This window comes from Squalius cephalus (assembly GCF_949319135.1).
Source record: "Squalius cephalus genome assembly, chromosome: 7".
Taxonomy (NCBI): Eukaryota; Metazoa; Chordata; class Actinopteri; order Cypriniformes; family Leuciscidae; genus Squalius; species Squalius cephalus.
In genome coordinates this window covers 17,907,192-17,934,737 of record NC_137128.1, presented here as the reverse complement: position 1 = coordinate 17,934,737, position 27,546 = coordinate 17,907,192, and the positions used below count along the sequence as shown (strand labels likewise).

The 27,546-nt window shown below is 36.5% G+C and overlaps 1 protein-coding gene across 1 annotated transcript in view; it reads right to left on the bottom strand.

The window, feature by feature from the left end:
* Positions 1–15,685: 15,685 nt before the first annotated feature.
* The window catches only part of st6galnac3 (ST6 (alpha-N-acetyl-neuraminyl-2,3-beta-galactosyl-1,3)-N-acetylgalactosaminide alpha-2,6-sialyltransferase 3), an 87,588-nt gene continuing 75,727 nt past the window's right edge, over positions 15,686–27,546 (bottom strand). The window contains exons 4-5 of the mRNA XM_079876051.1: positions 22,275–22,382; positions 15,686–18,563 (exon numbers count right to left, since the gene is read on the bottom strand). Coding sequence (XP_079732177.1) covers positions 18,374–18,563; positions 22,275–22,382 — 298 coding nt within the window. The 3' untranslated portion in view covers positions 15,686–18,373. The remainder of the gene's footprint in view (positions 18,564–22,274; positions 22,383–27,546) is intronic.

Here is a 27,546-nt window from a genome sequence, read left to right as displayed (position 1 = left end):
TTCCTGGTTCGGGCTGACCTAATTTATGCAGCCTAACAATCATTTAACTGATTTGAATTATTGAAATTGATAATGTGTTGTGTATGCCAGGTTAAAGAGATGTGTTTTAGTCTATATTTCAACTGACAGAGTGTGTCTGCTGCTTTAACAATGCTAAGAAGACTATTCCAAAGTTTAGGTGAAATAGGAAAAGGATATACCACCTGCAGTTGATTTTTATATTCTAGATATTATCGACTGGCCAGAATTTTGAGATCGCAATAGACGTGAAGGACTATAATGCGTTAAGATCTCGCTCAAGTATTAGGGAGCTAAACCATTTAGTGCTTTGTAAGTAATCAGTAAGATATTAAAATGTATACAATGTTTAATAGGGAGCCAATGCACTGTTAACAGAACCGGGCTAATATGGTCATACTTCCTGGTTTTAGTAAGAACTTTAGCTTCAGCGTTTTGGACAAGCTGGAGTTTGTTTATTAAGTGTGCAGGGCAACCACCCATAAGAGCATTACAATAATCTAGCCTTAAGGGTCATGAACGTATTAAATAACTGATGCATTTGTCATTGAGAGCATATGTCGTAATTTAGATATATATTTTAAGATGGAAGAATGTTGTTTTATAGATGCTAGAAACGTGGCTTTCAAATGAAAGATTGGTATCAAAGAGCACACCCAAGGTCCTAACCGACGACGAAGACTTGACAGAGCAGAACATCAATTGCTAGAGAGTATTCTAGGTTTAAGATGCGCAGAGGTTTTTTGCCTTAGAAATTAGAAACTCTGTTTTTTCAGAATCATGTAGTCGGAAATTACTAGTCATCCATTTTTTTTATATCAACTATGCATTCCATCAATTTTGTGAATTGGTAAGTTTCGTCAGGGTGCAAAGAAATATAGAGCTGAGTATCATCAGCATAACAGTGAAAACTAATGCCATGCTTCCTAATGATATCTCCCAAGAATAGCATGTACAGGGAGAAAACCAATGGTCCTAGTACTGAGCCTTGCAGTACTCCATACTTAACTTGTGATCAATATGACATCTCTTCATTTACAGTGACAAACTGATAACGGCCAAATAAGTATGATTTAAACCATGTTATTGCAATTCCACTAATGCCAACATAATTTCCGAGTCTATTCAAAAGAATGTTGTGGTCGATGGTATCAAATGCAGAACTAAGATCGAGTAACACTAATAAAGAGATACAACCATGATCGGATGATAAGAGCAAATCCTTTGTAACTCTAATGAGAGCAGTCTCAGTACTATGATACAGTCTAAATCCTGATAGGAAATTCTCACAGATACCATTTCTTTCTAAAAAGAAACATAGTTGTGAGAATATTGCCTTTTCTAGTATTTTTGACAGAAAGGGTAGATTTGAGATCGGCCTGTAATCGACTAATAATTGACTAATTGTTGATATGCAAGTACAGTAAACAAGAAGTTTTGAGTGACTTACAGTTTATAGACAATATTGTCAGTTAAGGATGGAATACACTACAGAACATATGAATAGATTTTAAAACACTAGAATAGAAAATATCTTGGTGAAAATTAAATGATTCCCAAAAACATTATTTAAAGTCATACACGGTTACAAGAGGTACAGCTCTATCATTCGGTGCTATTTAAAACTTACACATTAAATTTTAGAGGAGACAGATATTTGGCATTATTATTTGCTTTTCACAACTGTTCAGATATTCAGTTTAAAACAAAGTCAAATATAGACCAATATTCCCAATAAGATTAGCTTTGTGCCTCACACATTCGTAGCTTCCTTTCAAGTAATCCTTCCTTACAAATAATCAAGAGACAGGTGTTTGAGACAGCAAAACAGATTTTTGACAAGTCATCAACAGACAGATGGTTTGAGCTGTGAAATATAAAGAGAACCAAATTAAAGTTCAAGAAGAACATAAAACAGGAAAGTAATAAATGGCACCAGGGTCGGAGCCGGAGGAGGTTAGGAGGGCACCAAGGCAATAAAATCTAAATGGGAAACGTGAGACACAGGATATTATTTTTGTTTCATACAATCTTTTCATTAAAGGAATGGCCATCGCTAAGGAGCTTTCCTTGAAAAGGTAATCAAGAAATGTGTTCCCATGAAACAGTGAGATGTGAGCCTTGTAAAGCACAGCGTGTGCTTGGATCTCTATAAAGACCTCAAATGTGTCAGAATATTCAAAAAGCCTCTTTGCAACAACAAGCATGTAGACATCCACGGGAGACATGTTAAAAGCTTTAACCTTTTTGTGGTATTATAGAGAATATTACAGATAATAAGGCCCAATTATGTCAAATAATCATTGATGGACCTTTTTATGGCCTATTAAAGGGAAAGGTTCACATTTCTAGAAAAGAGCTAGCTTGCAAGATCATATAAAGATATTTGTCCATATCTTCTTGTACTAAAGCATTAAACTAAGAGCCAGAATAATGATGTGAAATAATGATGTGAAACTACCAGTGATTTTGTAGGTGATGTGTTCTCACCTGGACCTAAAAACACTGCTGAACTCCCACATAGTGAATATAGCTAATTGGGATCCTTGTGAAACTTGATGATTTTCACAGAAATGCAAATTATGGATTTTTCAGAGCTAAAAGTACTCCTGCTCCTGTAATGGGTCTTACATCTTATTTCAAAATCAACATATCTAGAATATTCCTTTTTATATGATACTGGCTTAGAAACTGGTGATCATATGCAGAAACATGAGGGGAATTTGCCTGTTGCTATTGTAAATCGTGTGTATTAATCAGTTATTTTAGTATAATTGTGCAGTTTAAATTTCAATTACATTTTGCCAAAAAAAAAAAAGTACACAAAGATAATCAAGGGTCTTACAGTTTTTCTGAATTGCTAAAACACATTTCTCGAAACCATCACCCACTTTCTCAAAACCTTAAATAGAAAAACCAAATCTTCAAACTGCATTCAGAAAACATCTGACTCTTCTGGCAAAAAAATAAAATAAAACTTTTTTGTCTCAAAACCATTTTATTTGTGCCCAAAATCAAATAATGCTTTCACATCTTACATCCAGCTAAAATATAAACACTACAGATCATTCATTAGACACACAGAGCGATGTGTGTTTTAGTGAGAGAGAATGTGTTTAAAGTTTAGCAAAAAGAGTGCATAAGATTTGCAAATGGTGTCTAACTTACTGACCTTGTTACAGGTTTTACAGAAAGAGTGAGTTATTCGACAAATTGGTTTAGGTTACTGAGAATTCGGTTTAGAGAATAGGGTTTAGTGTTTTAGCAATTCAGAAAAACTGTAATACAAAGTGAAGGTTTGTGGGTTTAATCAGACTGCATTATATTATATTATATTATATTATATTATATTATATTATATTATATTATATTATATTATATTATATTATATTATATTATATTATATTATAAGATGAATAGTGAATAACAAAGTCCTTTGCTTTTACAAGGTAGCTTGGGATGAGACGTTGATTGGTGAGAGGAGCAGACTGGAGAGCACACACTTGGATGGTTGGAACAGCTGAATAGTGGAGCGGGGAGAATTAGGAGAACTCTGGAGGAAGATCTCAGGAGTATAACTGGGCATCCAGGAGAGTAGTCAGTAATCCACATTGGAAACCAGAAGATGAGTGACTGAGAAGTGTGTGCTCTTATAGAATTCTGGTGAGAGTGAGCACTGGGTGCGTGTGAAGGAGGAGCCTGTGACACAGTGACAATTATATTATAATTAATTGTATAAATAATAATTTTCACAGCATTAAAGTAAATCATATTGGCTTATTTTATTATCAATTTTATTTTATATTACATTCAATTCCAAGTAAAAAATAAATAACGTACTAGGCTTCAAAATATCTTCTTTTGTGTTCAGCAGAAGAAAGAAATCCATATTTGGAACAACTTAAATTATGACCGAATTTTCATTTTTATTAACTCAATTTGCTTGCAATCATATTGTTCTCTACATGGCACTGATTGGTTCCTGTTCCCATCTGCAGCCAGTAAGCTTGCTGCTTAACATTCAAGAAGCTCTCCACCTTCCCCAGCTCCACCTAGAACTGTCATGATAGAACTGTTATAAAGTATACAAAGATCGTCAAATGTCTTTCAGGAAAAATTAAGGTTTGGGGTTTATTCAGATCACATTTTATTATGTAATAGTATATTGTAGTCAGGATATCAACCCAAACAGGTATTTATTGACAGACGACATGTACATTTAAGCAGGTGAGTAATGAATCAGTCAGAGTAAGGAGCAGATGAATACTGAAAGACAGAGTCTCTCAGAGAGAGAGAACACACTTATTTTCGGAGTATGGCGATTAGACAGGTGAGTAGAATGTTCCAAACAATAGTTTACAGGAGATTGTTGGAGTATCACAAGGAGATCGCTGGAGTTTCACAAGGAGATGTATCACGGCTAAGTGGAGTGGGTAAGTAGTGCATAATCCGTATTGGAGACCAGGGGCAAATTCCAAACAGCATTTTTACACCATAGGGGCACTTTGGAAAGGGGTTGCCATTTGTAGAGGCGTTCCAAATGAAAGTGAACAACAGAATCCCTTCTTCTGCTTTATGCGTTTAAGGCTTACATTATAAAGTTAAGAGCAGATATAAAGCATATTTTAAAAACTTCATTTTAAATGTACATTGTATCATATTAACAGCATAAGATATTCCTGTTGCCAATGCCTAACTCTGTTGTGGTAACATTCCATGTGAAGCTAATGAGGACATTTTCATTGCTCCCTTCGCCAAGTGGGGTCCAAACAACTTCATTATGACACACAAGTGCCCTGCTCCCTCCAAAATCCCCACTTCTAGGGCTCTGCCCTTCAGGGTGAGTAGGGCATAGGGATGCTCACTTCCGATTGGAAGTCAGGTGTGTGCTCTTATCCTTGTGCAGATTGGACTGCTGATGGGGAACAGGTGCGGGTGATGGCCGAGTAAGTGCAGGTGAGAGACAGGAGGGATGCTGGGAAATGTAGTTTCTGACTAGATGACTGAAGATGGGCAGATGGAGAGCATACATGACAATTATATTATAATTAATTGTATAAATATAAATTTTCACAGCATTAAAGTAAATAATGGGTCTATTTTATTATAATTTTTATTTATATTATATCACATGTAACTATTACATCCGAATTAAAATTATTTATATAACAATCATCAGCACAAAATTCATGATCGTGACAGGCCTAAAGGGGAATGATAAAGACAATCTAAAACAGAGTATTTTATTAACAAAATGTAAAGACTAGCTCTGTTGAGTTCTCTAATGTTCAGCGTCACAGTATCGTCCATCACCTCAGCAGTGCCATATTTCTGCAGGGAACAGATACCGGAGTGAAAATAGGCCTCCCTCCCATTTGTCACTGGTGTTTGGGTAATGAACGAGGTGGATTGGGCGTGCTTGCTAATTATATATAGGACAAAGAGCCAGCGAAAGCCTTGAGTCAAGGTCTCAGCTCTACTGCGGCAAGAGCTCTGGCTGATGAGGAAAATGCACTGAAGTCTTAAATTTGTCGTGGAGTAAAAAAAGAAATGTATGAAGATGCTCATTATCATCAGGAATGCAATCATCCAGAGGCGAGTCATGCTGAAATGACATGTGTAGCCATTCTTTAGCTGCTGTAATGAGCTCATTTGGCAAGTCATCACTGTATTTCTGCAGATTTCTCTGTGGCATAAAAATGTAAGATGTATATACGTATGTGTATATATATGTGTGTGTGTGTATATATATATATATATACTGTATATAGCAGAAATAGAAGTTTATTATATGTTGAGATCATTTCTGGTCATTTAAAGGCTTCTTTTGTCTTGATGTTTATTCACTTTATTGATTTTCGAGGCCTGTTGACAGCAATGACCAAGGTAAGAGACAGCAGTAACGCAGGAAAATGAATGAATACTAATAGAGTCCCTTTTATTACAGGAAACACTCTGCTGAAGAAGATTAGAAGGCACCACTCATGGTACTGAGGTCTTACAAGAAGGAGGTAGTAGTGAACAGGTGAAGGTGATGTGCATTTCAGCGAACGAGAAGGAACTGGGGGTGCGAGAACATGGTGGAAGCGTGACTCGTTGGCAGACCCACATTTCCATATTTTATTTTGTGGACACTCTTTTGACATGATCCATAAACTCCATCAGACTTATTTCTTGCTTTTCATATGTTTGAACTATACCCTGTCCAAAGCAAGAGCAATGTCCAGTAAGATATTCTTCTTTTTTACACTTGTTCCTCTCTCGGTTTGGTTAGAGCGAATGATTGTCCTATGCTCGGAGCGGAGCTTTAATTAAATTGCTCCCCGAGGCATGATGGAGCTGGAATCTAGTTTCAGGGGTGACTACACTACAGGAGCTGTGAGACTCCCAGCTCTTATGCAATGGCTAGCTTATACACAGCAAGCCTTGTAGACATTTTGCCCTAATCCACATGACACAAAAAGAAAAAAGCAACTACAACTTGTTTCCCTTTATGTTTGTTCCTTAATAATTAGTTCTTCACGACAATCCATTAGGGAATTACTTTTAGGCTTATATGCTGATGGTGGTAAACAGGAGCTGTTTTACAACTGCAGTTCTTTATTAGTGGTGCTTGCTACATCTTTGTTGTAATTTATAAGTAAAGAGACATCAAATGCACTGATTTATGACTCTGAGCCAGAACATGCAGACCACGGAGAAGTCTTCTGTCCAACTGTATTTTAAAGTGTTTATAATTTAGGTCAGACTCAACTTACTTGCCTAACCTGAGAATAATAAAAAATAAGGTAAAGAATCCGAAATACGCACCGTAAAATAATAGATTATCACTTAAAAGCACCATAAATATAATTAATAATGCAAAAGAGAATGTCTTTGACTTTTAATAAAGAACTTAGAATCAACTTAGAATACTTATTTTAAAATAAAAATAAGTCATAATACTTTGTCTACTTTTTATGTACTTAAAAGAGATAAACATTAAGTTTCCTTAATAAAATTAACTTGAAGTATACTTTTTTTGTAAGGGTTAGGGGTATCACAGACCTGCTCATCAGACATTAACTGACATTTGAAATTTTACAGCTGATGACACTTTATTATTTTGCTCAAAGCGAACTTTATCTATCTATGACTCCAAGAAAAAGTGACGCATTTCTTGTAGCTTGAAATGTCCCCATGATGAAACGTGATGTTATCCGAGTGTTCCTTTGAACCGTTGCCCATTCTCCAGCAAGTCTCAGTCTGCCAGCGTGTTCCTCATTAAAATTTGATTGGAGGCGCTTTGGTCTTTGACTTCAGTAAGAGCTGAGCTGATTGATATTGTGGAAAGAAGGTATTAGTGTGATTAGAACTCCACCACTTAATAGCCTCCATCATTTAAATTGGCACTCATGCAGAAATATGTTTAACTTCTGTCACATTAAGGTTAATGACAATTAATTTAAGCTAAGAAATCTGATTAAAATATCAGTTACATCATAACAAAATACCATGTCATTATTCTTAGGTGTGTGAAATCTGTGTTTATGCTACCCAATTTTATTTCAAAACTTAAGATGACCACCTACCACTAGAAATCGAACAATCTCAGTAATACTTTCTGAGAATCTCGGAAATAAGCAATACAATTAGATAGGCTATGCAGAAAGTCTGAGTGACACATCACAAATTAGAATTGTTTCTCTTAGACAATGAGATTAAATGGGCAGCAAATTAATAGATTTTACTTCTTTCTTAGATGTTTCTCATGAGACAAAGATTTAATTAATCTCATCTCAATTTCATAAGAGAAAGGGAGAAACTCCATTAAGCCTCCTGAGCTATGAAAGAGCGACCTCAGAGCAATTACATTTTGCTCTGGGAAGACTCCCTATAGCAGAAGCATAATATGGCATATTTACAATACATATTTCTCATAAACCCTGCATGTGGTCATCATTGCCAGCATATATGGATTCACTCTCCTACCAGCTGCAGGTAAAAACTCAGGCCGTTTATCAACTATGACCAGACCACCGGCAGCACTGAACCCAGAGGCTTTGGATGCCGAGAGTCTATATTTCAGCCTGCTTATCGTTTCTCCATTTGGCTCATGTTGTTCTACCTTTAAATGGGAAAACAAAAATGCTTTTTATCTCAGGCTGAAGTCAATGAAAAGATATAAAAACTTTAATGGGGAGGAACTCGTTTATTGTAAACATTCTGCAGGCGAATGTGATTGTGCAGCGTCTGCTACACGGTATCTTTGAAGCAATCTGTTGCAGGAGGCAGAGAGTAGTAGTTAATTGGGTTGTGGCAGAGAAAAAGACAACTGATGTTATTCAAGTCCCCTGTAAGGGAAACCTTGAATCAAAGCATTATTTTTTCAGAAACTCGCCTTCTAAAAGTCAATGTTTTCTTCGCCTGCTCACCAACACTGATGCTACTTATGTGCAGCTATTTGTAAGATTCATTGTTAATTATCTATTACGGTCAAATTCAAATAAGAGTGTCCACAATAAAGAAAACACTTGGTTGGTTTCATATAGTTTTGAGAATAGTTTTAGGTTTATAGTTTTTTTTTTTGGGGGGGGGGGGGGGGTGAAAACATCAAATACAATGTAATAGCATGTTTGTAATGGCATATATACTGTATGCCACTCTCTCTATATATATTGCCGGCAGATGCTGCATTATCTCCTGCAGAATATCATGAATTATTAATAAATATCATTTTTGTGGAGTTGCACCACAATGACATTTTACAGCTTGAACTAACCTTGCCTTGTCATGAAAAGGTCAAGTTATCTGGATGAGTTTTTTTTTTTTTTTTTTTTTTTGTGGTAATGTTTTTTGCCTGCATGTTGGTTGCACCACATGACTTTTATGTGGTGAACAAACATTTTCAAATGTCAATAAACAATCAAGAAGCTTATTTTTTTAATGATGCTTTTTTTCCTTCATTATGATATCAAGGCAGTTCCCTGACAATTTTTACTTTAGGCCACCCAAAATATCTAAAATAATTTTAATTAAAAGTCCTTTTATTGAAGAGTTTTTCCATAATTTTCTTTGAATAAGTTAATAGACCCAGAAAAAAAAAAAAATCACATCATGTGATTGTGTCAGGAAGGGAGGCGATGAATCAAGGAGGCAGAGTAACGAGTTATGGGCTTTTATTGAAATAATAATTAATAAAAAACACTCAGTAAGGGAAAAACATGGCAGATGGGAAGAATAAATAGGGACGGAAATCAGGAGGTAAACAAGGGAGAGAAGGTGGGGCAAATAAACCAATAGGTAATCAGAAGAGCGGGGTTAACCGGAGAGTGCGTGGCACATAGAAACAAACAAAACAAAGCCATGACATGAACATGCAGTTAACAAGAGCTCTCACAGACTGCATGTCCACACAAAACATGACATGAAAGCTCGCGGCCGATGAAAAACACAAACCACGTAATACACTGAACACGACAACAGAAGAACAAATAAACACGTGAACCAGGCGCTCAAAAAACAAACAAAAAAAAAACACGAGACAAGAGTGCACGGCATGTGAATGAACACTCAAAAACTGTGCTCTCACAACAAGAGTCAAACCAGGAGTATGAATGTCCAAACCCCGACACTGAACCGTAACCGAATTAGACGGAAGTGTCGGGATTCGAACACCATGGTCAACACACACAGACGTAAGAGCGTACAGCTCGAGCGAACTCAGAACTGCATGCCCACACAAAGACAAGACAATAGGAGTGTCAGGACTCCGTCACTAAACTAAAGGTACAATTACACGACAACGATGTACTAAAAACGGAAACGTTTTTCTTTTGCGTTTTTGCCATACAGGCAAAACGTTTTGTCAAAACGATCCCCGTTCACAAGGATCCGCGAAAACGTTTTAAAACGCTGTATTCTGCTGCCAGGCCAGTAGTTGGCGATGCCACTTTGTAAAGAAACACTACGGACTACACAATTTTTTTTCACAAATTCACGGTAATAACGGTATCGTTCAAAAACGCGCACTTTGAAACACGTTTTCAACGGCCAAAACGCAAAAAAAAGTTTTCAGTTTGAAACAGTGTCACGTTAACGGCCAATCAGAATAAACCAGACCAAAGTGACAGAACCCTGACTTGACCCATTAATTAAAGAGTTTCAGAATGCAATATTAATATATGCACATTTCATAGGACTCCCAAACACAAAAGTCACATTTTTAATTTTGTCATTTATTATAAACAGCCAGACAGCAAGTACAAAAATGAGTGAGACAATCACATTGCTTAAAATGCCAACATTTTGTCAATGCGTAACATTTTTTTTCTTTAAAAAAACAAACATTGCAGCGTAACAGACAATGATGAGGAGAGGAAAAGAAAAAAAGCAGCATACATAGTATAAGACGTTAAAGAAGACAAAGTGATAATATTAAACAATTCCACAACAGCAAACAATTTTAACTCCATAACAAGAGTGTGATGGACCACTGATTTCCCCACTGTAATTGGTAGGGAAAATAATATATTATTTTCCAAAAATATAATTACAGCCTCATAATAATATGTGCTGCTGAAAAGGGTTTAAATTAACCTAAGATGGTTTCTGGTCTCTCAGTCTGATCTAACAAATGCCAATACAAAACCAGAAAACTATAGCTTAGCAGTTTTTTTTTTTTTTTTCTTTTTTTTTTTTCAGCAGGGTTAACAATATGGATTTAAAACTTAGAAAACAATTATTTTATAATGCAACAAAGGGAAGCAGAACAGCTGATACTCCACGGGTGTTTCTTTACACCTAGTTTTTCGTACAGTCATTGTAATTCCACAGAACAGCAGTGAAATTGTGGCTTTGAGCACGAGCAGAGCCTAGATGGGAGCACAGTACATATGGCAATGCCATCTGTTCAATGAAGGGCATCAGCACATTCCAGGAGAAATTATTTTGCACGAAAATGTGCATTTGATTAAAAAAAACTGAAGTGATGAGTTATCTGACCTGCTTCAACAAAGTTTCAGATGAACAACAGAATGTCGAGTGAATATCATTGGCATAGCGGTGCTCACTGGCATTTATCCTTTAGCGTTCTTACAGGATTTGTAGAGTTACAGCACATATAAAGAGTGTGAAAATGACAGATATGTTGAAATGAGGAGATATGCAAGCTGGGGTTGATGGGGTATTAAAGCTCAATTCCCCTCACTGTCCCATGGTTCATTTAGATTTTAATGAGGAATGTAACCATTGTTCATAATCACTTCCACTTCTCAAATGGAACCTCGTCTGGAAACAACAGAGCAGGAAACCATCAATTCTACAAAGGCTTCATTAATACATGTCACTAATAACTAATAATCTGTACTCTGTCATTTTCCAACCTGGACTGTCTTGTGCTCACCAAGGCTGCATTTATTTAATCCAGAATATAGTAAAAACAGTAATATTGTGAAATATTATTACAGTTTAAAATAACTGTTTACTATTTGAATATATTTTAAAATGTAATTTATTCCTGTGATCAAAGCTGAATTTTCAGCATCATTACTCCAGTCTTCAGTGTCACATGATCCTTCAGAAATCATTCTAATATGATTAGATATTAGATCATTCTAATATGCTGCTCAAGAAACATTTATTTTTATAATCAATGTTGAAAACAGATTTTGCTGCTTAATATTTTTTTGTGGAAAGTGTTATACACTACTAGTCAAAAGTGTGGGAAGTAATGTTTATATATATACGATTCCCTCAAAGATCTTATGCAGCAAAATCATGAATAATAAGAATCATTTTTAATAATTGAGCAGCAAATCAGAAAGATTCCTGGAAAATCCGCTTTGCCATCACATGAATAAATTAAATGTTTAATATTATATTACCATTTTTATTGTATTTTTATCACATAAATGGAGCATTGGTGAGCATAACAGACTTTTTTTTAAAAAACATTAAAAAACGTTTTTGAATTTTTGAATATATATATATATATATATATATATATATATATATATATATATATATATATATATATATATATATCTCAATCTTTACATTTTTTAATCAAGATTAAAAAAGTAAAGTCTATAAAACAATCCCCTCTAATGCTATGATGATATTCACACATTCTCAGACAGCAGGAATGAACAGGAAATGTCAAGACAAACGAATTACACCTAACTTCAACTGTTATACTCATAAATGAGCATGAAGAATCAGTAAGTCAAACTAGATGCTCCCTATTTGATTGTGCACTGTTGATAATAACTCACCAAAATACAGTAGACTGACCTGTAAATAAACTAAATAAATATAACATAATTATATTACAGCAGAGTACTACACCCAAACAGTTTGAATCCATTTGGTCTCTTTTGCAATGAGAAACAGACACACCACAACATAGTTAACACAGATAACAAGATTCATTTTTACAGACCAATACTGTGAAACACTTTCAAGGCAAGGTTCATAAAACACTCAAGATCACAACACAAGATGATACAGTGCTTTGCAAAGGTTTTCAGACGCTTAATTATTCCTCTCATTATTCTGAGTTCCAAATTAAACTGAGTTACATTTTTAATAAAAAGAAAAACTGTGTATTCATGTGAGGATATCATAGAGCTTGAAGCAATGATAGCTTTATAGAAGTCTTTAGTGGCATGTATCGCCTTTCACAGTTGTATTAAGGTGTAATTGTGTCCCATTTTCCCCAGACAGATTGATATTTCAGGTTAGTCTGTGATTTTCAAATAGCACCAGAGATGCACAACTGAGATCAGGGTTTTGACGGGTCATTGTAGGAAATTCACCTCTGAAGTGAATTCACAACATGAACAATGAATGAACAATTCGCCATTGTTAAAACGGCCCTGTGCCTGATCATTCAAGCTAAAAGATATTTCGATGTATTTATTTTTTTAACAAGATGCCAAGTCCTTGCTTTGGAAAAGGAGCCCCACAACAGTATGCTATCACGACTTGACTTCACTGTAAGCGTGATGGGTTTAATTTGAGTTATAAGTGTTATAACTATTTTTATAACTATAATTTGCTTTTAAATTAACCTATCTTTTCCCATATTGCTGCTAGGTCACGGTTATGCTATTTCTTTCATGCATTCGTTTGCACTACCTTCTTATACGAGACAATATGAAGATATCTTTGCCCAGTAATATCTCATTTTTAGAGTTGATTTACAGTAGATGTGGCTTTCTTTATCATTAATTAAATTCAAAGTGTAATGTACTTTTCACTACAGGTTGTGACTTTGGCACCACTTTGATTTTACTTAAAAATTCAAGGCAGCAATTCAAATGTAAAGTTTTCCATTTTAATGGGTTGACAGTTTTACAGTGTAAGTAGTAAGTACGTATTAAGTGATCTTATGATTTTTACCCATCAGATGATAAAACATTTGCAAAAAAATCCCTAAATTGTATTTAAAAAACAAAATAGGGATCTGAATATCATAAAAAAACTGGTCTGTGGGATCTTTTGGCTTAGATCAGCATGCAACCACATGCTAAAAATCTGTCAGAACACCTTAAAAATCTAACTTAGAAAGATGGCGGCGGGTTTACTAACACCACTGTAAAAATAAAATGCTTAAGTAATAGCTTGTTATATTGGGATGTTCTCCTCATCTATGAAATTTGCTTTACATTCTCATAACTTAAACGTAATGCGCATTGTTCATTTTGTCTGTCGGAAATCTAAATGATGATTCTAAATAGTTTTTTTTATACCGTAAATGTGGAAATTATTGTAATGATTCACAGTTGGAGGCCAATTGAAAGGCAATTGTTTCCTTTTTAGTGGGTTTGTTACTTTTGGAAAGCACTGTATATTTGACTCTTAGTAGATTGCACTAACAATGGAGAGAAAACACTCAGGAAACATTTCTGATTGCAGTGAATGGCCAAACCGTTAATTATGTGAGGACATGAAAAAACAGAATTGCAGCAAAAACACAACTAAATGAAAGATAAAAAGGACACTTTATGCTGCAGAGAAAAGTGATCAAGTGTCCAACCTCAAGTACACACTTTCAAAAGGTTCAAGAAAAGCACTTGCGACATTTGAACGACCTGACAAGATAAGCTCAATGCTAAAGTCAGTATTGCGGGGAGGTTTTTCACACAAACAAAAAGAATGCAAAAAGTGCTGAATTTTGACTCAGTCGGGCATCTGGGTGACAAGTCAACATTCACAAGCTTGTGCTACACCGCTAAAGCTGCTGCAGATTTGTGGAAAGGCATCGACTGCATCAGGCAGATCATGAGACTGAGATAACCGAGCTCAAAGAGTCATGACATCTACTTATCCAAGCTCTGATATACACAACATGGCCACAAGCATATGGACACCCATTACTGAGAAGGTAATACAATCAAGAATACAACCATGTAATCTTCTAAAACCAACATTTTTTAGAAGAATGGGGCCCTTTTCTGTTTCACTATTACAAAGTCACCATGAGCAAAGAAAGGTCAATGGAAAAACTTGACTGGCCTTCACAAAGTGTGGCATGAATCCCACTGAACACCTCTGGAATTCATTTGGAAAGCTGAGTGAGCCAGACCCCGGCATCAGCATCAGCTATTGACCTCACAGATGCTCCGCTTCTGAAATAGAAGTACATCCCTGCATCCTGATTCCAACATCTGGCGGAAAGCCTTTCCAGAGTGGAAGCTGGTAAAGCACAGAGTGGACCACCTCTCTATTAATGCCAATGGCTTTGAAACAAGCACATTTTGGGTATGTTCAACATCCGTACTGCAAAAATAATTCTCCCAATGAGTATTTTTGTCTTGTTTTCCATTGAAAATACTTGAACATCATATCGTTTGGGGTCTGTAAGATTTTTTAAATGTTTCTGAAACAAGACTCTTATGTAAGAGAAATAGTGTGTAATATTGTGAAATACAATTACAATTTAAAATACCTGTTTTCTATTGTAATATATCTTGAAATGTAATTTATTCCAGTGATTAAATCTGAATTTTCAGCATCATTACTCCAGTCTTCAGTGTCACATGATCCTTCTGAATCATGAGGATTTGCTGCTCAAGAAATATTTATTATTATCAATGTTGAATTTTTTTTTGCTGCTTTTTTGTTTGTTTGTTTGTTTTTTTGTTAGGATTCTTTGGTTTATTTAAAATAAGATTTTTGTTACAATGTAAAAGTCTTAACTGACACCTTTGATCGATTAAATGTCCTTGCTGAACAAAAGTACTAATTTCTTTCCAAAAAATAAAAATAAATTAAAAATTAAATCTTATTGATCCCAAAATTTTGAACGGTAGTGAAAATTAGCTTAAGAAATAAAACTGCATACTACATTTAGACTTATACAAATAATAAAATAATGATAATCATTATTATTGTCCAAATGTAATAGAAAAATAATGTTTACAAAAAAGTTTAACGGCAAAAGTTTGTAACAACAAAATATTAACGATAAAATATTGGTATTATTTCACAATTAGCACATTTTTTCCCCTTGCTTCAATTATAAATTTGCACGACACCGATTTCAACTAAAAACGGAAAACTTTTTATGCGACAACACCGTTTTGGGGGCATAAAAACGTTAACTTTTCAAAGTTCAAAGCGCACGTTTTTGAAAAATGATACCGTTATGTCTCTGTGTAAACTACAAAAAATTGAATTTTTTGAAAACAGTGACATCATGTGCATGTGTATTTTGCGTTTATACGTGTCTATAGGCAACATCGCCATCTACTGGCCTGGCGTGAATAATGCAATGATTTTAGTCGTTTTTTGACAACGTTGTCATCTGTACGCGAAAAACGCAAAGACATTTTTAAAGATGTTTATGAACAAACAATGGGGTAAAAACAATATTAAAATAAGCAAAATATCTTACATTATTTAGCTCCAGCAAATGTATTTTATGTTCTAGATATTTTTTAAGGGGAAACAAGACAGAAATACTGATAAACAATGATTTTTGCAGTGCATCCACATACTTTCGGTCATGTAGTGTATATCATGAGAACACTGAGGCATGAACACCAGAAGCTAAAGTCAAAAATACATAGAAGAGTGAAAGTGCCGTTTGTTGACCAGCTCTTTTTTTATATACCACATGGTGAACAAAATCAATACAGACTGATGATCCCAGGTCAGCACTCTGAGAAATTGAGCTGGCATCAATTGTTTTAATGAACAGGTTGGCCAGAGGCGTGAGTAGTTTCTCATCAATGTGTTCCAGCAGTGGCACCTCCTTTCCGTTCTGTGTGTCAGTCTCATATTCTCATGCCATATATAATACTCTCTTCACAGAGCTAGTGCATCCAGGGAAAAACTGTGGCGGTGCTTAGGCGTTGTTGCAGTGCTGGTCAAACATGCACAGATTGGTGCATAAGAACAAAGGCTGTCTGGGCTGAGCTGCCAGAAGATGTCAGAATCACAAGCTGATACGAAAACTTGTTACGTACAGTACCGGCGACGATGAATGTTCTTGATACATGCAAAAAAAAGAGTGCATGCTGTGTTTGATGGGGAAAACACACAACGACAAGCTCAGAGGGAGTCTCAAAGCAGTAGGTGATCCCCAAGGGCGCTGCATTGTCTGCTGGTTTATATGACGCTACGACACTTAGCTACAGTAGCTGATCAAATTAACCTGCTGATCTGACAACAGGGACAGTGTACCTTCATCTCTCGGGAATGCAGGATTCTGACAGGTGGTGGACAGGAGTGTCATTTTTAAATAAGCAAATAAGGCATAAAAATGAAGGATAGGTTGCTGAGTTGCACAGAAATGCTACACTTCATACAGGCACAGTCTTGACATCCACATTCACTCACTCTGAATCGTTCCTCGTGTCTTTTGTCGACAGTAGACTTACATATCGTAAGCAACGGCTGCTTTCTTGTCATGGCACATAACAACAGAATATCACTTTATATTCTACTGTCTCAGATCAACAACCACCTGGATTCTACTCAGGTATTCATTTGTACAAGTAAAAACAGGAGATAATAAGTTCTGAATGACCTATCAAGCGGTTTAAAGGAGGTTATGCGAGTCACTTTGGGAATTTTTAGGATTTGAGGCTAATGGTTTTTATGGGTTTTGAACTGAAGTAAAATGTCTGACAGGGGCAAAAACATGCCCTAAGATTGGTTTCAGCTCAGTACTTGTCTATGAGATGAAAATAGGGCTGGGAGATAAATCAAATTATCACAATACATTCATAATTTAATGTGCTTTTAATTTAGCCATTAAGTTTCCTAAAGACTGTGTCATACTCGAGTATGAAAGTGTTTATGCAGAAATGTTTTAATAGCATATTTGATTTAGACTTTAGTGGCAAAAACTTCATTAGAGTTCATAAGTTTCTGTAAATCGATTCTGCAGTTTGTTATTTGTTTTAGTTTTATATATATGGTTAAATATCGTTCTTCTTTGGGTTTATTTGGTGAAAAACTTTGTACACATTTTTACTGTATTTTACTTGCATTAATCATTTAAATCTAATTGCAGCAATGGCTGTCTATAAAAAATATATGTAGATAAATTGGTTCAGATGAATTAGTAAAATTGTTAAATACCATTTTTCCTTGGGTTTTAGTAAAAAAAAAAAAAACAGATTTTTACTGTTATTTTGAGTCTGATTGGCTATAATCGCTGTTGAAATTGTTTGATATAACTGAAAAATAATAATAAAATATATCTCCCTTGAAAAGGGCTGTTCATACACGTTTCCAGGGCGTTTGGCGTGTTTTTACGTCTTTTGCAGCGTCTCGCACGTGACAAGATATTCTAAAAACAATTGAACAATTTCAATTTAAAAGTCCCGTTTTTTTATTCCACCGCCTTGCGCTTCACGTTTTTAAATGCAAAAACATGATTTGACTGGATGATCCCTAAGCTATTTCAGAGCACATATATGAATTGAAATGAATAGAGAATATCATCAAAAGGCTGAAAAATAATTTTCTAATTTTTATATATAATTTGGTATATCGGCCAGCCCTAATGTGAGGTGATTAAAGATAAAACAAGGACGTGATTTTCTACTGAGCCCATCCTTTCTGCAATAAGTGTATGTACTCTGAAAGAAATATATACTACTTGATTGTGAACAACATGAGAACATGCTAAATCCACTATCTGATCACACCAGGATTAACACCAGGTTCATTAGAGACCTCTCCTCATGGTCACGATGGGACACTTACTTCACTTGGACAGCTACCATTTGAAATCGCATTCGAATGATTCGTTTAGCCACTGCATGACAAGTTTCATGTGTGTTACTTTAAGATGGAGGGGGAAAGAGCCAACAAGGCCATAGTGTTAAGGAATATTCTGAAATAATAGGAGTCTTGGTCATGACAGCTGCCATTCCGGACTGAAAAACTTAATGGGGTGGGTCTTTGCCCACTTGGCAAAAACAGCCTTCTCTGTGATGAAACGGTGCCCGCCGTAAGGAGCGCTCTCGTGCAAGAGGTATTCGGCACATTCGTCACGACTTCCTGCTTCATAGTAGTGGTACGGGACCTTCCGGTAGCCTTCTGATCTAAAGTAAAAAAGAAAAGAAATTGTTATTTCATGACAATTAAAGTGCCATTTTCACTATCCTATATTTTAAAAGGCCTTAACAACTATTTTTAAGTTACTCTTTATTTCGATGGTCCACTTTCGACGTTCTACTGACTATAAGTAACTTGCCACTGTAAGGGTCTTTCACACTAAGCGTGGTATAGCGACACGAATGTACGTTGCGATGGCGCTCTTGAATCAAAACAATAGATGGCTATGGAGCTTTTCACAACGGGCGCGATCAATCACAGCGCGACAAAGCACGACTTTTTTACGACCAGGGTGTCGATTTTTTTCCCCTGTGGCCATCAATGAAACAAGCCGTCCAATTAGATTTGAGCTTACCCGCGCCGCTACTGTTGCAAAAAAGTGTTGTTTTTAAATCCTGTGTAAACACAGAAGAGAAGTATTCCAGAAGAGAGAAGAGAATGGATGTTCAGTTGTTTTAATCATTGGTGTCTAAGAACAGATATGTGCTCACATGTTCTTTATACAGATTATCATTTTCTATTCATTTTCCACCGAATAATATGATCTGAAGAGCTTGAAATGGTGTTTTCTTCTGTCCGTGTCTGTTATGAGTCAAAGGGCTCATCATTCGCTCTAGAGCTGTCAATCGTATTATGTGCTCATAACTCCTGCCTTTCCGAATGACGAAGTTGTGTTCATTTCTTCGTTCTGAGTTCCGCATATAAACAACTATAAGAGAAACATTTCAACAGCTGAAATGTAAAGCCAAATAAATATATGAGTATGACGATATATGCTCTGAATGTGCTTTTCATGCAGCTCGGGGTATTTTTATAACAATAAAGAATGAGAAATGCTTACATGAGAAATGCTAAGCAGGTGTAACGTTCAGTTTATTATAAAACACTACAAATAATGCAAGTATGCCAATTATTTAACCAAAATCCACTTTAGATCGCAGTCGGAAGTTTTTACACACACTCGATGATGGTTTCTGTGTAGTACCAAACTTTATTTATCTTAATTTACTGTTGTATGTTGTGCAGGTTAAAGCCAAACAGGAAAACCTACAAGATGCTTACATGAGGAAAATGTATTCTCGGTCAGCACCACCTATTGTTCAGGCGTGAATCAGCTGAAGACAATCAATTGTTTCGCATTCAGTGTGACTGTTCCGTTTGTCTGTGATTCGCTTAGCTTTATTGCGTCGTGCTCAGTGTAAACAGATTTTTATGTGTTTGATCAGTTTTGTTTTTGTTTTCTATGTTCCCATTTTGTGTGTTGTGTTCTGTGTTTTCGTTAGTTTCCCTGGTTGTTAATTAGTTCTATCACAACTGTTCTGTTGCATGCTTATTACTGCCCATGTATATAAGCCTGTGTTTCCTAGGTTCCTTTGTCCAGTATTGTTTGTGTTTTAGTTTGTGTGGAAAGTTAATGCCTCCTGAGTTTTGTGGATTAATAAACTGTTCTTCCGGATTCCCTTCGTCGTGCGCCCTTCTCTACAGCCAACTCACGCTACAGAAACTACGGGCCCTATTTTAACGATCTGAAACGCAAGTATCAAACGCGAAACGCAAGTAACTTTGTAGGCGGATTCTCGACGCAAATCTAAAATGGGTTGGTCTAAAGTAGCTACATTACTCATAGGTGTGGCTTGGGCGTGACGTGAAATAAACCAATCAGAGCATCATCGTTTTTCCTGGTCTGTGGCGGAATTGTTTTCTGAAACTGCAAAATAGCACCAGGGAACGTTTGCGCCGGAACACGCCTCCTCTTTTCGCTGAACCGCCCCCGGGAGCGCAAGCTCATTCCCTAATTTACCGACGTGCGTCTGTGGAGGGAAAAGTCCACTGTGCGTCAGGTGCAAAATAGGAATGATACATGTGTCGGTGTACAGTCAATTGCGCTGGGTGCAAGATAGGGCCCTACAAGTCAGTGTATTCTACTAACCCGAACCCTGACCTAACAGCCTACTAATACTCTAATGAAAGTTAGTTGAAATGTAGTTGACAAGTTATTTAGTAGAATGTCTAAAGTAGACCATCGGGGGAAAAAAAAGTGTAACCGTATTTTATTTCAGCAGTGAAACTATGAAAAAATATGAAAAAAGAAATACAACATTTTTCCCTGGAATGCACTGATGAATCATGCACAATAAAGTCTATGAAGCACTTACAGTAGCAGTTTTGATTTTGCGGAAGCTTTAACCATTTGCTACTTTTTTTATTCAAAGACTGAGTCCATAAGGAGAATTCCCACTGAGAAACGGTAGCTCTGAAGACTTTTTTTTTTGCTCTCAATTAGATTAAATTTTTCTCTCCCAGTAGCACCTGTTGAATTTTAATTACAAGAGATCCAGCGAAGTCAATTGCAACAACAGCTCAGCACATTATGCTAAAATAGATACTTCCCAGCTGAACTGCCTTTCATCAAAATGACTTTGTTGTAGCCACTGTTTTCTCATTTGCCAGTCTTTACAGGTGACTGGGAGTCGCTGTGGAATGAAAATTGCTCATTGTTTTGAAAGGGAGAGCGGAATGAATAAATGGTTGGGAAAACAGACTATAATAGCTACTTTACAAACACTCTAATCACATTATTGCGTGCTTTGCTTATGTCTATCTGCAGTAGGGGGCTTGTGAGGTTGTTAAGGACACTATCATCAAAATGGAATCATAGTGAGAGATTCATGATAAAAGGGCTTATATGCTGCTAAAGAACTACTGAATAACAATGTCAGGACTGAGGAGACATGCAAGGTAATGTGTCAGAAAACAGAACAACAGAAGGAATATTTTGACACCAAAAATGATTGCAGTAAATAAATAAATAGTACTAAATACTGTGTTCAGACTTTGTTTTGGTGTTCAAGGTAAGCTAAAACATATTGCAACGTTACAATGGTCTTAAAGGTGGTCATGACATGAGAAATCAAATTTTTGACATTTAATGTACCATTTACCATTACAATATCCTGCATTTTCATAGTTCAAAATGTCCTCCACAGTACAAAAAGCCTTTATATAACCAAGGTCCAAAAATGGCTTGTTTGTTTGTGACATTTGGGGAAGAGGGTCCCACTTTATATTAAGTGTCTTTAACTACTATGCAGTAACATTTAAATGAATCATCTGATACAATGCACTTATTGTGTCCATACATTTTTACATTGTATAGATAAAAAAATACCTGCATGTAATTACAGCTGTAATTCATACATCCATAATTGCATTGTTGCAATTTACCCCTTAACCCACCCTTGAAGCTACCCATACCACCAAATCTTAATACAATTGAGGCTAAACCACTGGAGTCACATGGATTACTTTAATAATGTCTTTACAATCTTTCTGGAGTTTGAAAAGGGTAGCCCAAAGGGTATGCTGTCAATGGAGGGACAGAAAGCTCTAGATTTCATTAAAAAGATCTTCATGAGAGTTACAAATAATATTTTTTTGCGAATATTTGATTGTTTTTTGTGCAAAAACCTTCAAAGTGAATCTATTTAACATAAGATAATTGAAAAAAAATCCACCTCATGACCCCTTTAAAATTTTGAAGCAAAGATATTGGTGTGTATGTTTGGATTATGACAGGGGGTTTGTTCGAAACTCACAGAACTGCTCTTGTATCAGCTCTGCTGTCCTAATACACTCTGAAAACAAGCGAAACTGCTTTAAAGACCACTGTCAAGTGATAGATTGCATGTCATTCTTACTTGCAGTATGTGTCATTGATCATGCCGTAGACTCGGATCTCCTTGCACATGTCCATGGCCAGAATGAGCGTGAACCAGCCGGTGCTCAGGTACGACCCCGACTGAATCCTGCAACATAAAATCATGATGTCAGTACTCAAATGACCCTATTTTACCCATGGGTAAATGTCTTTATTCCAAAAGAAGTGGTTGATAAAACATCCATTGGAGAGATCTTCATTCAAATAATCCACATTATAGGTCCCCAAAAGCTAATATCTCTTTCAAAAAGGGAAATGAAGCACCTGTGTGTAGAACATAATCTGGGTGTAGATAGATAGTCCCAAAATGACAAACAACATAGAAGCTGGTCTATAAAGAACAGAAAAGAGCTTAACATGTAAGAAACTATTAGTTTGTGTGAAACGAAATCCCCAAATCAGAGATGAGTTTGACGTAAATAAAGTCCCATCACACTTTAAAAGCACACATGCTCCCTTGCCTTATATAAAAGCACCTCCACAGCCTCAGTACCTCCATCACACAGTCCTGACGCTTGTATTCCCTGCAGCTTGAGCCTGTGAAACTCTCCCCTGCAGGGCTCAGGAAAGTGGTCAATCATCAAGACATATTAGAGCACGTGGCCATTTAGAGAAGCTATTGGCACCTGTGGAAAAATCCATTTCCCAGGCGCTTTGTAAAGAACACCGGTTTCATCAGAAAGAGCAGACCTGTTTTCAAAGTGCAGGCATTAATTCCCAGCCATCTACCTTCCTCTGCTCGGTGCACCATTACATTGCCATTCATAGAGTTTCTGAGACATTGTTCAGCTGAATATACTGTAACAACCCTTAATGACGGCTTCTCTGCTTAGAAACCTAGAGGAATAGTTCACCAAAAAATGAAAACCCATATGCTTTTCTTTTATAAGTCACAAAAGAAGAAAATGTGAAGAATGTTCATGCAGCTCTTTTCATCTTGAACATGACTTGAACAAAAAGTAAGACCTGCTGCTGCTGTACAATATAGCGTACATTAATTACCCATAGCAGATCTATACAGGTGGAGCTGGGGAAGGTGGAGGGTTTCTGAAGCGCGCTGCACTGTTAAGGCAAATGCTAACCGAGCATTTGAAGGTTGAACAGAGAATTCATTGGCTATTGAAACAGCAGGAACCAATCATCTGTGACCTACAGAGAATGATGTGGCTGCAAGTAGATCGAGTAAAGGACCTATCAGCCTGCACCGTCAAGAGTTTCATCACAGAACATTGTTTATTTTGTTATACTGCAAAAAGCATATTTTAAAAACAAATCTGACAGTGCTGACTTGCATTAGAAACATTCAATGAGAACTACAGTTCAACTTACTTTTCTGAAAGTAAATGTGCAATTTTTTACTCCTTTTTTTTCTATCCCTTTAAGAAGAGCATTTTTGCACTGTTGGAACAACACATCATTTTTATTTTTGGAGGACACAATTGTTATAGCTAAATATAAATATAAGCTCATCTGTGCTATAGAAAATAATTTCGAATTGTCTTTCATGCATTAGTAAATGCAACCAAAAATCATGTTTACGGTAATGCACTTACAATGGCAGTTTATGAGGCAAGACACTGGAATAAACCTTCAAATAACACTATTTGGAATATATAGCCACAAGACTTGCACAACATTATCCGATGCCACAAGTGAGATAGAATAGCTTAACAACTTGCGGAAATGGAGATGCACTGCTATTCTTTACCTAATTGATTTATCTAAACAGCTCATTTTTTATGGTGCGGTTCTGCTGACTAACACAGCTGAACAGTGCTTCCCTAAGATGTTTTAAACTATTTCTTCTCCTGGGATGAATTTTTCATTTAGCCAGAATGGTAGAGTTGCCTAGCGCTCTTAGTCTGTGCCAATTTATCTCTGTGAAGAAACTAAGTACAGCCATTATTACACATTAAAGAAGACAGACAGTTCCTCCAAGCTAAGGTTGTGTTTACTTTCATTTCGGCAAGATCTATTAATAACCCCGAGGCTGTCAGCAGTTGCTAGTAAATGATAGGCCTTTAGTAAGTGCACCAGCTCCTGTTCTTAAGTGGTTTTACCTGGTCAGCACAACTTCAATTTATCCACCAGCAGCTAATGGTGCCGTATCTGGTTTCAGTCATGCCAATATAAAGAGAGTTTGTCACTTCCTCAGTCATTGCTGAACTCATTCCTGTGTGTGAGCAATAAAAGGTTTGAAATGACAGAAAAATTACGTATGCCAAGATGGGCAGATTTTTATTTTGCCACTTGTTATTGATGCACTTGTATTTGTACTTGTAAACAATATATATATATACACACACTCACCTAAAGGATTATTAGGAACACCATACTAATACTGTGTTTGACCCCCTTTCGCCTTCAGAACTGCCTTAATTCTACGTGGCATTGATTCAACAAGGTGCTGAAAGCATTCTTTAGAAATGTTGGCCCATATTGATAGGATAGCATCTTGCAGTTGATGGAGATTTGTGGGATGCACATCCAGGGCACGAAGCTCCCGTTCCACCACATCCCAAAGATGCTCTATTGGGTTGAGATCTGGGGTCTCATTTATAAAACTGTGCGTAGGAACCTTACTAAAAGTGTACGTGCGCCCGAAAGCCAAAAATGGCGTACGCAAAAAAATATTCAGACTTATAAAACCGTTCGTACGCCAGAACCTGCGCAGAATTCACTTTATAAATCCCAGTCAGCGGAAGATTGTGCGCACATGCGTCTCCTCCCCGAAATAACCATATATGGAGCTTACAACGCCTAGTTTTACTATGCAGATCCTCATCTGCATATCATTTGCATATGATTATTCATCCACGTGATAACGTTTAACGGTACAAGACACATTACATTAATAAAAATCAAGTAGTTGCCTATCCTTGCCTTGTTTTTGAGTAGCCTACATAAATCAAATAGTGTAAAATACATTTCAGAGAACGTTTTTCTCAATCTTTTCCACTTGCCGAATTGTATTTTTAATTGATTTATATTTTTAATGGAAACAGATAGGCCTTGGGCATTATTTGCAAGAAACTATTTTCTCAGACAATCTGGTATTATCTCTGTGGTTAAAACATTAAAACACAGCACAGGAAAAGTGTTCAAAAGCATTGCATCCACAACAAATATTTCTATTGATTGAATATAAAAATGTTGTAACTTCTCAGTAATGATTTCATGTTTAAGTGTTTAACTCCATTAATTTGAATGGCATATTTAATCTAAATGTTTATATCAGAAGTAAAACATAGTTTAAATCATTATTTTATTTATTTAAACTGTTATTTGCGTCAGTTTCACTAAACGGCCCAACGCGGTCGCTGGCGCGGACATTTAAGAAGGAATGGATATTTGCTTCAAGTGACAGGCTTGGTGAGTGAAATTATATTTGTATTATTTTTCTGTATAGTTTAATTTTCTTTAGATTTTCTGTCTAAAAGTGACCAAAAAAGACATTTAACTCCAGCTCACCATTTAACAATCAGCGTCGCCAATTCTCCAGAATGTGCGTATGCACAGCGCTCAAAGTTTGCTTAAAGGTGCGCACATTCTCCCGTCAAGTTTGTTTTTTATAGATCACAACCTTTGCGTGGGAACTGGCGTACGTACGTTTCCAGCCCCGTTTTGTGCGTACGCACGCTTTATAAATGAGACCCCTGGTGACTGTGGGGGCCATTTTAGTACAGTGAACTCATTGTCATGTTCAAGAAACCAATTTGAAATGATTCGAGCTTTGTGACATGGTGCATTATCCTGCTGGAAGTAGCCATCAGAGGATGGGTACATGGTGGTCATAAAGGGATGGACATGGTCAGAAACAATGCTCAGGTAGGCCGTGGCATTTAAACGATGCCCAATTGGCACTAAGGGGCCTAAAGTGTGCCAAGAAAACATCCCCCACACCATTACACCACCACCACCAGCCTGCACAGTGGTAACAAGGCATGATGGATCCAGGTTCTCATTCTGTTTATGCCAAATTCTGACTCTACCATCTGAATGTCTCAACAGAAATCGAGACTCATCAGACCAGGCAACATTTTTCCAGTCTTCAACCGTCCAATTTTGGTGAGCTCGTGCAAATTGTAGCCTCTTTTTCCTATTTGTAGTGGAGATGAGTGGTACCCGGTGGGGTCTTCTGCTGTTGTAGCCCATCCGCCTCAAGGTTGTGCGTGTTGTGGCTTCACAAATGCTTTGCTGCATACCTCGGTTGTAACGAGTGGTTATTTCAGTCAAAGTTGCTCTTCTATCAGCTTGAATCAGTCGGCCCATTCTCCTCTGACCTCTAGCATCAACAAGGCATTTTCGTCCACAGGACTGCCGCATACTGGATGTTTTTCCCTTTTCACACCATTCTTTGTAAACCCTAGAAATGGTTGTGCGTGAAAATCCCAGTAACTGAGCAGATTGTGAAATACTCAGACCGGCCCGTCTGGCACCAACAACCATGCCACGCTCAAAATTGCTTAAATCACCTTTCTTTCCCATTCTGACATTCAGTTTGGAGTTCAGGAGATTGTCTTGACCAGGACCACACCCCTAAATGCATTGAAGCAACTGCCATGTGATTGGTTGATTAGATAATTGCATTAATGAGAAATTGAACAGGTGTTCCTAATAATCCTTTAGGTGAGTGTATATATATATCACAAAACCAGTCACAGATTTATACATCACCTTAAAGCTGAATACATAAGCTTTCCATTGATGTATGGTTTGTTAGGATAGGACAATATTTGGCCGAGATACAACTATTTGAAAATCTAAAATCTGAGGGTGCAAAAAAATCGAAACATTGAGACAATCGCCTTTAAAGGTGTCGCATTTATGTTATTTTGCTGCATCCACTCACAATTTTTTGTTTATATATTCACGGTAGGAAATGTACAAAATCACGGAACATGATCTTTACTTAATATCCTAATGTTTTTTGGCATAAAAAAATCGATAATTTTGACCCATACAATGTATTGTTGGCTATTGCCACAAATATACCCGTGCGACTTGTGACTGGTTTTGTGGTCCAGGGTCACACACATACATGTATATATATATACTTATAAAATGTAAGAAAATGTATAAAAAATGTATAAAAAATACGTTGTTTTATTAATTTTGGATTTGGCACAGCACAATCATATGTTGTTGATTTAATTGCTTCTATTTGTAAGTCACTTTGGACAAAAACGTCTGTTAAATGTGAATAATACTAAATCAATTATAGCACATGATTCATCACAACACTTTTTTTT